General features: G+C 38.9%; 1 protein-coding gene across 1 annotated transcript; it reads left to right on the top strand.

Moving 5' to 3' along the window:
• Window positions 1-132: 132 nt before the first annotated feature.
• Window positions 133-13,824, top strand: EIF2S3 (eukaryotic translation initiation factor 2 subunit gamma). Its single transcript, XM_032678443.1, has 12 exons — window positions 133-252; window positions 2,480-2,543; window positions 3,005-3,132; window positions 3,245-3,366; window positions 4,317-4,411; window positions 5,485-5,643; window positions 6,837-6,971; window positions 7,870-7,964; window positions 8,851-8,995; window positions 9,419-9,588; window positions 10,530-10,702; window positions 12,928-13,824. The coding sequence occupies exons 1-12, from the start codon at window positions 184-186 to the stop codon at window positions 12,989-12,991; spliced, it is 1,419 nt and encodes a 472-aa protein (XP_032534334.1). The 5' UTR covers window positions 133-183; the 3' UTR covers window positions 12,992-13,824.
• Window positions 13,825-14,187: the final 363 nt, after the last annotated feature.

Raw genomic sequence — 14,187 nt, 5'->3', positions numbered from 1 at the left:
TCCGGCCGTGTCCCCGCAGCGCCGATCGCGGTCGTTTCCCCAGCCCAGTGCCCATCCCCGGGCCGGCCGGTGCCGCGCTGCGGGCCGGAGAACGCTGGGGGCTGCGGGGCGGCGGCGGCGGCGCCGAGCGGAGCCGGCGATCAGGCGACCGCGCGGGACTCCTCACTTCCTGCTCGGGCCAAGATGGCGGGGGACGAGGCGGGAGTGACTCTGGGGCAGCCGCACCTCAGCCGGCAGGACCTGGGCACGCTGGTGAGACCCGCGGGGCGCCGGGGCGGCTGCCGGGGCTCGGCGGGGACAGCCGGGCCGCTCCGGATGGCTGGGGGGAGGTTGCGGGCCGAGAGGTTCCGAGACGCCTGCCGGCCCCGCGGCGGCCGTGCCGCGCTGAGGGGGCGCGGGAGCCCGAGGGACAGCGCTCTGAGGCTGGGCCGAGGGGCAGCACAGCGGGGCCAGGCCGAGGGGCAGAGCGGCGAGGCCGGGCCGGGGCGGCAGGCGCGGTCGGAGCGGCGGCGCTGGGAGCAGGTCGGGCCGGTCGCAGTGGGTGTGGGGCACCCGAGTGAGGCGAGTGAGAGTCTCGGCGTCCCACCTGTGCGAGCAGAGCTTTTATGTCTCAGTGGTGGGTGCGCTTTTCCCCTTCTAAGGGCTGTCCTGTTCTGTGGTACTAAAGGCTTTTCTCTCTCCGAAGTAGAACCATAATTTGGTGCCGTGTGTCCCCAGCAGGCTCGAGGGATTGGCTGCCAACCCTGCCTTGGTTGTTTTGCCAAGCAGATTTTCTTGGTTATTAAGATCTACCAAGAAAATCAGTTCAAAAAATTAGAGCATCAGTTAGGTTGGAAAAGACCTCTGAGATCACTGAGTCCAGCCTGCGGTGATCTTGCGTGTTAAGTGTCTCTCCTGGTCTGTCTCACTCATTACACCTCTGTGCTGACAAAACTACTCGAAAATCCTGTTGCTGCCTGCCCAGAACAGACTGTTTGTGTGTACAGTAATAGTGTTCGATGTTCTCCGGGTTTGAGCACGGGAATTCTCTTTGTGCTATAGTGAGCGTGTTGGTCATCTCAGAAAGTTTCTTTACTTCCTCTCATTGTTGACCATCCCATTTCCCAGTCGGAAAAGGCACGGATAGGACTAGCTAAGAAGTCAGCAGGAATTAGCTTTATGGTCTCTCCTGCCCCTTTTGGGCCCTTGAGTGCTTACAGCTGACTGCAGCTTATTGCTGAGCGTGGCCTTATACCAGTCTTGCCAAAAAAACTCCCTGCGTGCTCAATTGTACGGGAAGAGTTCTCCTGGTGGCAGAAATTGCATCACGCTGACGTGCTTGTCCCCCGGCCACATGGTGCCATCTACAGGTCACGGTCCCATCGCAGGGCAGTGCTTTTCAGTTCGGTATACAAGAAATACGCGTTTAATTGTGTGTCTTAAGCGCTCAAGACTTGGTTTGTACTGAACGTGAACATTTTATTCGTGTAATACTTGAGAACAAAAGGAGTGAGCTTACATTGTTGCACGGATGTGTTTATTTGATCATTATGCATGTAACAGTGTGAACAATATGTGATTTAGTGTGCGTGTTATTTGTGTCTTAGCAAAATATTTATGTCTTGTCCTGCACTGAGGACTCTTTTGCCATCCTGAATTGTTCCTTGAACTGAGCACGTCATCCATATGAGTTCAGTGCAGGATGGAAAGTAGCTGTTAACAGTTTCAAAAGTAGTACAGAGCAACAGTTCAGTAGATTTCAACGCTTGTCCATTATTTGGACAAACAGCTTTAAGAAAACCCAAACCAACTCATCCAGAGTTATCTCTTTATCTACACAGAATGTATTTGTAAGTTTTTTACTGTGACCGTGGCTACCAGTAGATTCACACAACAGAGTATTTAGGACAGCAGAATTTCTGTCTGGTACCTCAAGTTGCAATAACAGTATTTGAGGAAAAAATAGACATTAAAAATCCATGATAATAATGAAGTCTCTGGACCTATGGTCTCCAAAGTGATGGTTGTAATTATATATTGGCTGTAATGAGACCTTACACCAGTTAAACAACTGTTTATTGACAAAGCTTTGTTTTTAAAACTTCAGTGCAATTCCTCATGTACCCCATTGAAAATTAACTTGAATTTGCCTGGTGTGTGTCATTTAGGTTTGGGAGTATGTAAGGGTTTGGGGTTTTTTGTTGGAGGTTCTTCAGAGGTTTTTTGTTTTGTTTACCCCATCTGTAACACCCTGCAGCCGATACTGATTTACGGTCAGGGCTTTGGGTTGCAGCCTGTGCTGATTTACAGGCAGGACTTGGTTCACTCTTTGTCTTATTTCACACACATAGAAGACTGGAATGCATATCTAGAATTATTTCAAGGAACTTGCTTGGATTTTGCTGAATAGAACTATTGGATAATTTTTAAGGAAATACACATAATACTTTCTAAACACTTATATACAAGATGAATAAATTCTAAAATCTCCCTTATACAGGATGTGACCAAGTTGACGCCTCTTTCACCAGAAGTCATCAGCAGACAAGCAACAATTAATATAGGTAAAAACAAACTTATAAAAAAGAGGGGTGCATTAATGTGACTCTTTTTGGTCCTCCTGCAGTAGCAGATGGTGCCTATATGGCAACACCTTAAAGGTTCTTACTGAAACAGTTACATAGTAGTTTTAGAGACATGTCAAACTGTTTTGACTTGAAAAGCACCGATTTTACTTCAGGAACACAGTTGAATGGAGTGGGGAATAGTTGCTAGAGCGAAGTTTATTTTACCTTGAAATTGAGCATTGAAATGAGTTTCATAAAAATGCAAGGTCTGTCCATTGGGAGCTCAATTTTTTTGTTTGTTTAAAACCAAAATGATGACAAACCCTGTATGTGCTTGTGATGGGGGCTCTGGACTTACCTGCCGTGAAGAATTTGGAGTAATTGTGTGTTGATAATAATGGAACATTGCACAAAACTAAACAATGGTTTATTGACAAACATTTCCTTTTAAAACACAGGTACAATCGGTCATGTAGCCCATGGAAAGTCGACAGTAGTCAAAGCTATATCTGGAGTTCATACTGTCAGATTTAAAAATGAACTGGAAAGAAATATCACAATCAAACTGGGTTATGCTAATGCAAAGGTGAGTCATTACTGCAGCAAATACACTACAGATGTGTTTCAAGGTGGATGTGAGCTTACAGGTAACTAACCCTTGAGGAATTAAACATCTTTCCAATTCTAAAACATCACAGATTTACAAGCTGGATGACCCAAGCTGTTCTCGACCAGAGTGTTACCGATCCTGTGGAAGTAGCACCCCAGATGAGTTCCCTACAGATATTCCTGGCACCAAAGGGAACTTCAAGCTAGTCAGGTAACAGCTGTAAATGACTGGAATAAATTGTCTTTACTTCCCTTTGCATAACTGAGAACAGTCAGGATTGGGCTGTGAGCTGAAATGGGTTGTTATGGCACATTCTGAGGTGGGGGGCACCCCTGCTCTAAGGTGTTGTCTAAGGTGCCTTGGGTGATACAACAAGATTCTTAATTCATGCTTATGATAAAATACACGGAGTGCTTACCAAGATTAACTGTGGCAGGCAGGCAGCCATTGCAAAACTATTGGTTAAAAGCTCTGTGTTCTTTATCCCACTGATTTTCTGCTTGTAGTAGATATTTAACATTGTCAGCAAAGAAGCAAATTAGTCCCTCTGTTCTTGGTGGCATGTTATTAGGGAACAAGAGTTCTTCACTGGATGGGTTCAGGAAGGAACATAGCGAATCAACTGTTATGCACAATAAAATCGTAAGGTTGGAAATGTAACGTTGTCTCTGTAGATAAATCTTCGAAGTGAAGTGCAGTTATAAGCATGTAACTAAAGATGCATGATTTCGTAAAATTGGAGAATGGGAGATGTCATTTAAAAGAGATAAGGGAAATCCCATATGGTGTGTTTGTTGGGTTTTGGGTGGGTGGTGGTAGGTTGGTTCTGGTTTTTTTACTCTGGTGCATTTAACTGTAGTCTAATTTACAAGTAAATTGGTGAACTATTAAAGCAGTACCTAATATGGATATATGATATTAAATCTTAAAGCTCAAAAAAAGTATTCAGTAGCCATTGAGTAGTCTTTGTGTTCTAACTTTTAGGACTTTCTTGAAAATACTTTTAAGGTATTGCTTCTCAGCATCTGTCTCAAAATGTTTATCTGTCTATTTTAAGGATGCTTTTAACTTCTGTGTCTGCCTATTCACTCACATAAATCAGTCAGAGGAACTGTTGGTAATTGGCTTTTGGACTTCTTTTTCACCTTCTCCTACAACAGGCATGTCTCTTTTGTGGATTGTCCTGGCCATGATATTTTGATGGCTACAATGTTGAACGGTGCAGCAGTAATGGATGCAGCTTTACTGTTGATAGGTAACAATTGCTACACAAAAGCAGAGCTCTGGTTTTTAGTATCATGAAGCAACTTTATATGGGCTTTAAAATCTGTTGGGATGTGGTGAGCAGTTAAGTGAATGCAGTTGGGATGTGTTAAAGAAAATAAAGTGATGCTACAAAGACAATGTACTTGTTGTTTTAAACTAGTCTGGTAGCTGGCCCCATTGGAAGATTAGTTAGGTAAGATGAAACCTTGAGTATAGTACAGTAAAATTTATATCTTTTTATGGAGATAGATTAGCTGGAAGTACATTTTGAGTTTCTCTGAAGGTTCAGTTTCCTTTAAATATGTATGTAGTCTTTGCTATCCAGGAGAGTCCACAAACGACAGTAGAAACAGTAAACCCAGAGGAATACAGGCGAAATTAGGGTACAGGAGATTTAAGTTGATTCAGACAATTTTAGCTCTGATTTTTGTATGTCTTTAGAACATTAGTCATTTCTTCCGCCTCTTTAGCTCTAGAAAGTGTGATAGACCAAACTTCAAGTGAGATTAACCACCATAATGGCACATCAGGCCAAAGCTGGCTTCTTAGATGGCTGAAATCCAAACCATACTGATGGCAACCCTATTCACGTACTTCATCTAATTATTGTATGACAGAGTTTGGGGATCTTGGCATTTTTATGGCTTTACTGATAAGGAAGTTGTAAGATTTTTCTTAAAATGTGAATTGTCTGTTATGCTGCAGTCTGTACTGAGATGTCTGAAGAGCCAAAGGATGGAGTAAGTCAAGTAGACACAAGTTAGCCTGTTAATATCTTTGGAAACTGTAGATGGGTGTTTCTTCTGGGAGCAAGTGGAACAAGGGAACCACTCAGGCAACCTCTCACCTGTCATACATTGTGCCAATGGTACAACCAGCAGTTATGGGGGACAATAGGTGCTTATTGACTTGGTTGCTTCACATGTAGCTTACTGAGAGACAACTGTCTTGTTTGTTTGTTTGTTTGTTTTTATAAAGATGCAGTAGAAAGTAGATGTCCTAACTGTAGAAGTTTTTTCTATCTTTATAGTTTCTATATTGCAGTCACTTCTCTTCTTTCAGCTGGTAACGAGTCATGCCCTCAACCTCAGACCTCAGAACATCTAGCTGCTATAGAAATCATGAAACTGAAGCACATTTTGATTCTACAGAATAAGATTGATTTGGTGAAAGAGAGCCAGGCTAAAGAACAGTATGAGCAGATCCTTGCATTTGTACAAGGTAAGTTTTCAAGAGCAGAAATCCAGTCAGTGGTTGAAATTCACTGTTGAGACATGGATACAGTGGGTTTTCTGTGTTTATAGAAAAGCTTCTCTTAGACAATGCTGATGTACATAATCTGTTAATATGGAAACTAGACCACTGGAGTTGTACTTCTTACCCGTTTCAGACTGATTAAGTACAAGAGTGGTAATGCTGTTGGTCAGAGCTCTTGATGTAAAACTGATAGCAATGGCTCTTATCTAGTAGCTTTCACTGCATTTGTAGTTTCTTCTTGGGTTGTTTCTTTGGTGGAGATTTTAGTGTAATTTTACTGCAGCACAGGAAAGAAGGAAGCAATACTTGCTAGAGACACCTTGTAGGTGTAGATGTGTTAATTTCTTTAATCCAATCACAAAAGGTTGGTCTTTCATCTGTCTCTGTAAATCCAGTTTGGGCAGTGTTATCCTACTCTGTAAAGTTCTGCTGAACTTTAGTGCTCTGGGTTTCATCTTTCCTGGGAGCTTCCACTGCTTTCCATTTATCTGCATTAGCTGAGGTATGTGACAAGCTGCAAAACTGGATTGTCACCTTCAGAAGTAGCCAATGGCTCTTTCTTTTTTTGTAATTCATAATTGTTTCCTTGCAAAAACTGTTCATAACAGCTCTGTCAGAGTGGGTTGATGTGTAAATTTGGAGTTTGAGAAATGGAGTTAGCACAAGAAACACAGATATAATTAAACCTCGTAATATTTAACAAACCTGGAAAACTAAATGCATCCTTTCATAAAATTAGGATTTTTCTAATATACATACTTGCATTGCAAAACTGGGAAAATATAGATCATTAAAATGACAGGAAACTTAGTTTGTCAGAATGAAATCTGACTGTAACATTAGTACAGATGTGTCAAACACTGAGATATCAAATCTCTCTGAGGAAATCTTAAGAATATTTCTGATCACAATGCGGAATGTGAATTTTCCCCTAGAGTGGAAAATTATCTTGCACAGTGTTCAGAATGCCTTGAAAAGTAGGTGTGGCTGGTTTGAGTTAAAACATTGAAGGGAAGGATAAATGCTTTGATACTGCTTTGGGAAATACACATAAAACACGCCATGAAATTCACTGGTGTTTTTAACAATCACAAATCGCTTGGTTGTGTTGATGTAAATACTCTTAAAGCTTGATGTTGAACTTGATTTTGTTTTAGGTACAGTTGCAGAAGGGGCTCCAATAATTCCAATCTCAGCACAGCTGAAATACAACATTGAGGTAGTTTGTGAGTACATAGTGAAGAAAATCCCTGTCCCTTTGCGAGACTTCACATCTGAACCAAGGCTTATTGGTATGTAAATGCTCAGGTCTGGGCTTTTGTGGCCAACCACTGACTGAAGGTCTCTACACTTAGAATGTCATCTTACTGAGTGCCCTAAAAAGAGGTGGATTCTAAAAGAGTATTTAGGGCGCTCTTATTTTAAAACTTGCGTATTTTCTGGAAGCTGTATTGTTTGTTCTCTTAATTGCTGTTGGTGTTGTGTGTATTCTGTGCATATGACAGCACTAGAATGCAATAGAGATGAGAAGTTTATCTGTATCTTAAAAACATTCTTTTCATTGTTATGAATTTAATTTTGATTTTAAAAGTACAGAAAAACTGATTAATTTGATAATTAAATTATTTCCATGAAAATCTTATAGATAGGTTGGTCAGACTTTTTGTGTTAGTCTCTTGTTCCCTGGATATAATTGTCAAAGTCTCGATTCTTCTCCAACCTAGAAGGAAATTCAGTTCCACTACAATGAATTAATTTGTATTTTTTTCCAAATAAACTATAGGAGTCCTACAAAACATACTTAGAATGCTTAAAAATTGACCACATTAAATCAAGGTCACAGTATTCACTATGACTACACTGAATGAAGGTTCTGGTATTCACAATTGGCATTGTGAATATTGCAGGGGTTTTGTAATATGGTTGATCATTACTTTCTTTTTTAGATACTGATGTTTAAGTTGCTTTCTGCTAGGCAAACAAAAATATATGAGCACCTTAAATGGTTTTGAGAACAAAATCAACTGTATACCTAAAAATTGGGAATAAAATGTTCACCATTACAATTGTAATATTTATAAATATGTGTATACTTTCATAAGAATAGAGAAGCAATCAGAGTTGCTAAAGAAAGACACTATTTAAAAATCTGATATTAAAAATAAATTGGTCATGGTCTATTCTTTTCAGTAATTAGATCTTTTGATGTCAACAAGCCTGGCTGTGAAGTTGATGACCTTAAGGGAGGAGTAGCTGGTGGCAGTATTCTAAAGGGTGTCTTAAAGGTAACCTTTTCTCTTTTTTAACTGGAGATTTTTAATTACAATAATGAGTAGAGTTTTTCCATGCTTAGTACAAAATGAATCTATATAATGAATTTGGTTTTTAAAACTCACAGTCAGGTGGCACTTATCCTTCCTGTCTGTACCTCATTTTTACTTTCAAGTTTTAAGATACCAGAACAGGAAGCACTCGTTTTAATTTTGTAAATATATTTTTGTTATTGTAATCTAACCTGTTGCTAATAACTATACTGATTTAATCACTTACAAAATTGAAGGAGCTATTTTTTTCCTGTCGTACCACTTTCACTTGATCAATTATTGCAGGGCAGAAAAGAACTTCGTAAGTACCTCAGGAGTATGTGTCTCACTTCCCCACTTAAGTATTCTGTATATTTTAATTTTTTTATTTTGCTTGCTTTCCATCAATAGATGGAAATTTTAAAAGTTGTTCTTCTAGGCTGGAGGGCAGACTGCATCTTTGAACATTTATACAGCATGTGTTTTCTTTGTTTTGCAGTGTATTGATGCTGATCAGTTACATTGGGTGAATTAACTCAATGTTTCTCAGAGCTGAAATATTTCTAAATTAAATTCAGTGTTTAAACATTTAACTAAAATTTATACGTTGGAATTATTGCAGATAAAGATTCTTTCCTAAAGCAGTTTTATAAATTGTATTGAAAAGAAAATCAGTTGTTACATTGGCTGTAAGTATTGTTCAATTTGCAGTTAACAGTGCAACAGAAATCCAGAAGTTCTGCAGTAGCCCGCAGCCAAGGACTTGTATAAAAAATAGATCTTGGGATATGTAAGTTTTATCTGTGACTGGTTAGTTTTGTGTTCCTGTGAAACAGCCAGTTAATCCCTTTTTCACATTTGTAATTAGGTGGGCCAGGAAATTGAGGTGCGGCCTGGCATTGTGTCCAAGGACAGTGAAGGGAAACTCATGTGCAAGCCAATCTTTTCCAAAATTGTGTCACTCTTTGCTGAACACAATGATCTACAATATGCTGCTCCAGGAGGTCTTATAGGTAAGAATATTATCTTATTAAAAGACTTATTCCTTCATGCTTATTGAAAACACTTGGTTTCATTCAGCAATGAATTTCAGTGTAATCAACAAAGATACTATGAGCAATTTTAAATAATTCATATAGAGATAGTGTTGGTGTGAAAATTGGATGTTTAAACTATAAATAATTTTCCTGAATGTCACTGGCCAATGCAGATCAATTTGCACTGTTAGTTGTACTGGCTTTAACAGTAGAATATTTCTTCATCTGTTTAGACAGAGCTCACAGTCTTGCTGACATTCTGAAAATGCTGTCCAGGTAGTAGGGAATTCCCAGTACATTTTCAGTTTGCTGGTTTTAGATCTCCTTCAAATATTTTAATGCATAAAAGTGAGAGCTACCTTGCAGTTACTCCTCGTGCCTTTCCTTGTTGCGTTGCAGGTGTTGGCACTAAGATTGACCCAACCCTGTGCCGGGCTGACCGAATGGTAGGCCAAGTGCTTGGTGCAGTTGGGGCACTGCCAGAAATATTTACAGAGCTAGAAATCTCCTATTTCTTGCTGAGGCGACTATTAGGGGTGCGCACTGAAGGAGACAAGAAAGCTGCAAAGGTCTGTACCCTTCCTTTTGTTTTTCCTGATTTTGCTGCTTGTGCTAAGTTTCATTACTGAATACATTTCTTTCATCTTATATAGCAATTTTGTCTCCCCTTTGATGTAAGCTTGCCACTAAACTAATCTGCTTCTTTATTACAAGAATGCTTTTCAGAGGAGTAGGAATTCATATCAGAGTAATTTAAAGTAGCATGAAGTATTTATGTGTCTACATGTTCTTCTAAATATACTACTATTTGCTATCATCCTATTCATTTGTGCAATACACATACTGATCTACTTCCTACTTACATACTTTTTGTAGATTTTCTCTCTGAAGAACTTTTTGAAGCTAAGTATTTTTGAAATACTGTAGTTGAAAAGAAACTGAACTTGAGGCACAGCACAGACTTCTGTTACATGATCCGTTTTACACAAATCAACTAAAAGATCATAGTTTCTCCTGTTAGCATTTAAATCTATAAACTGCCTCATGCCACAGTAAGTGAAGTGGTTCAGTGCTCTCTTATCCTGTGAAATGAATAATTTTTGATAATTTTTTTGTATGTAGGCATAAGGTAAGTGAGAATATACAAATTAATTAAAAGAATGGTATAACATCACAGTTTGTAGCAATGTCTGTGACTGTTTGTGCTTTTAATACAGTATGTGCAATCATCAGTATATTTTATAGAAAATATAGAGAAATCCCAAGAGAATACATCATACCAAGGACCCAAAGAACTACATGTACAGCATCGTTATGTATTTGTCCTTTTGCATATAAATCTTTATGCACTGACAGTGCTGTGCATGGCTTCTGTTTGTGTATATTTACAGTATTTCTCAGCTATACCTTTTTTTGTGGCAAGAAGGTAACAGAAGATGCTCGAGACTGTCTGTGGTATTTTTTTTAGTACCAAAGCTTATGTTTCAGAGTTTTGTGTGTCTGTCTTCAGGTGCAAAAATTATCGAAGAATGAAGTTTTAATGGTAAACATAGGATCCTTATCTACTGGAGGGAGAGTCAGTGCAGTAAAGGCTGATTTGGGGAAGATTGTGCTAACTAACCCTGTATGCACAGAAGTGGGAGAAAAAATTGCCCTGAGTCGAAGAGTTGAGAAACACTGGCGGTAAGTTGGTGCTAAATTGATAGAGTACCTGGTTGCTATATTGTTAACAAAAAAATACATGGATCTGGTTTTCTTCTGGAATAGGTAAGTGCCGGTCTGTTTTAAAAATTCCTCTGGATTCTCCTAACATATTGGCACCATTGTCGTGGAATGCTTCCTTTCATTGCTGGCCTCTTTTTTTTAAACAAACGTTATGATTGGGTGGGTACATACTAGTTAACAGACAAGGAAACACCTCAGGGTCCTGGTTTGTTGCCAAAACTGCCATGCTGTGAATTGAGCTCACAGCAGGCAATCTTGGCAGAGGGAGTTGAAAGTTCTAATAATGCTAAGCCAAAGCCTGTCTTTATACACACCTCAATCCGTGATGTTCTACCCGTGGAACTGGATGTGATTTTCAGTGCAACCTGGAAGTAGCATCAGGGGAATGGGGAAGGGATGTTCTAAGGTTCAGGCATTTTATGTACTATGAGCAGAGAAATAAATTCTCAACTGGATTGACCCATTCAAATTACAAATATAAAATGTCTGACTACACAGAAGCATCTGGAGGCTGACAATTATGAACAGAATTGGTTATGATTCATTTTAATCATAGTGCCAGACTCTTTTTTAGATGATGACGATACTGTACCTGTTACATGTTCCATAAGCCTCCATGAATAAGAACATAAGGATATTTAGATTTCTTGGTTATGCACAACCCTTGTAGTAAAAGAGAGCATAGCTGTTTTTACAAGAAATCTCTATGAAAAGGAACTGAGCTTTAAATATCCATGGATGCATGTTTCTTTTTCAGATAACAAGAAAGCGTAGATGGGAATTTAGTGCTTGCTGTCTCAGCAAGATGACTAATTAGGGAAGAGATTTTTCCCTGAAAAACAAGCCAAACCAAGGCAAAAGATAAAATGTCTTGAACAGGAGGGGGGAAAAAAAAAGGCAAGACACAAATTAAATCAAGTAAAGCAAAAGGAAGAGAGAAACTATATTGGAAATTATGCCTCTTTTTTTTGAGCTATAGACTGATAGCCTGTGCAAATTTTAATGTCTTTTGCTGCTTCTGTAGATTACTTCCCAGTTGAAAAACATGACCGTATTTTGTCCCAAAGCCTACCTGTCTCTGGATTATGGGATGGGCATGCCGTAAAGATAGTTATGAAAAGTTGACTCCTATGCTGTATCAAAAAGACAAAGAGACAATGTAAGGAAACTAGAAGTTGAGAAAAGGGGAAATAAGGCAGACTGAGAAGAGCGGCATAATAAAATCCAGTTGGAGTAAAGATAATATACAGCTGGTACTGAGAAAAGGAACTTGCAGCCTGAGGCAACGGAGCACTGAAAATACAGAAGAAAGTGAGAAAGCAAGAGGCAAAAAGGAGGTATAAAATAGACAGTATATATAGAGAGAGAGGCATAGAAAGAGGTTAAACAGCAAATGGGATACACTAGTGGTTCCAAGGATCAGTTAACTTAAAGGTTGACAAGTTATGACCTATGGATACGGTATAAAAAAGTGGGAAATGCTGAGTTAATGTACTTCAGTTCCTTTGGCGGTGTCCCAAGACAGGCTCTACTGCTTAGCAAGTTAGAGATGCAATTGAGATGTGTATCTCCTTCCCAGAAACTGGAAAGATGTTGAAGACAGTTGTATTAATAATATGGACTGCCTGCTGACTGTGGAAATGGACATATTCTGAATTTTTTTTTTACAAGCATATTTTTCTGAGGCAACAGTGTTCTATAAAAAAGGCCTTAATTTTACTGAGTATAAATAGTAGAACTTGCCTGAGAGTTGAGTTACCATCACAGGTTACATGTTGATTGAGAGTTACAGCTGTTTGTGTTCTTACTGCTCATCTTGTCTGAATTTTCATTTTAATTTCTATTTGAAAGTAATGCAGCACTTCAGGCATAGGGGAAAGAGATCAAGTTGTGAATAGATTTACAGTCCACCAGGACAGCATAAGTTATAACATTTTCAGATTTTCATCTTATTGTTCAAGGGTACCTCCTTAGCTGGTTACAAATCTCCTCTGTCCCTCATCCTTTTCTATTCTGTTTCCACTAACCAGTCTGAGATCCTATAGGATGTTTTGGTTGGGAGACAAGTGGAGAAAATGCAAAATGTAAGAACTGAAGGCATAAGAATGACAGAAGGATGTTGACTTATCCAGGATATTTCTGCCTACTATTAAAAGTAATATAAACTGTTTTTCTGTTTGCAGTTTAATTGGTTGGGGTCAGATCAGAAGAGGAGTGACAATCAAGCCAACTGTTGATGATGACTGAAGAACAAAAGAGTGCTTCATTTTTAAAGATGAAGTGCCTATTTCTATTTTGGAGGGGGTGTATTTTCACAGTGGAATTGGAAGCTGTGCAAACAGTATTTTTGAGTTGTATGGCTGTCCTTGTACATTTTATTGAATTTTACCCTCTTACTAAAATACTAGTCACTATCACCATTAAAAGTGTAAAAGAATTGGCGTAGAAGTGGGTTTAATTATCCACATTTTGGTAAAAATTAATTGTACATGTCTCATGGCATGTCTAATTTATGTTATTTTGTGTTTCAGACATATCTGTTTAATATCAGTCAAACCAGCCCCAGTGTAACACACAAACCATAAATCTGGTATTGAAATAAAATATTGCTTATTTTCATTAATTCATACAGTTTTTCTGAGTAACAAAAGACTGCAGTGATTGTTCAACCAGTACAAGAATTAAAAGCAAAAAACCAAATACTTCTTGGAGGTCTAGTACCTTTTCTGCACAACATCTTGTTTTGCTTAGACAGCTGTTTACAGCAAAAAAATTTCTAGTTTTGTTTCTATGGTTCTGATTTTAGGAATCTACAGTATTACACTTTGTAATTAGGATGGCAGTGTTGGCTGACTTAAAGTTGTCACTTCTGATATTACAACATGTTTTCTTAAACCCCCGAAGAAAAACTATAAGTAAACTGGATCTGAACTGGCAGTACTGGTTTTGGCCTATTTTAGTATGGATTTATGGAAAGAATGTGATTAATTTGAAACATAATTGTTTGTCATCATGGAACTCTGTGTGGGTGACCTGGGAGCTCTTTATACAGTAGGAATAAACTACTTACTTCAAAATTATGTTGAGCAAATACAAAATATCTGGAACAGCCTGTAGCAGGAAATGATTTGGGATGAGGGTGGGGTAGTGGTGGTGGAATTCTGAATAAGATAAGGAAAAAAGGTGTAAAACCAGTTTTGCTCAGCTAGCCTGAATCACACTCCTCAGGAGAAAACAATGTAATAAACTTACTGTAGGGTGCTAATACTTTAATCCATTTAGATTTCATGTCTTCATTTGTACTAATATATATAGTTCTAGCTATTTTATATACTAGACTGTTTAGCAAGTCATGCTACTTTCCATATTTTTATACAAAGTGTGGTGTTTGTTTTCAAAGCTTGGTTTCGGTTGTATTCAATATCTTCTAGGGCTTTCTAAAG

The sequence above is a fragment of the Chiroxiphia lanceolata genome, chromosome 2 (genome assembly GCF_009829145.1).
Source record: "Chiroxiphia lanceolata isolate bChiLan1 chromosome 2, bChiLan1.pri, whole genome shotgun sequence".
NCBI classification, from domain to species: Eukaryota; Metazoa; Chordata; class Aves; order Passeriformes; family Pipridae; genus Chiroxiphia; species Chiroxiphia lanceolata.
Note: the sequence above shows the minus strand (reverse complement) of the source record. Positions and strands in the feature narration are given on the sequence as shown.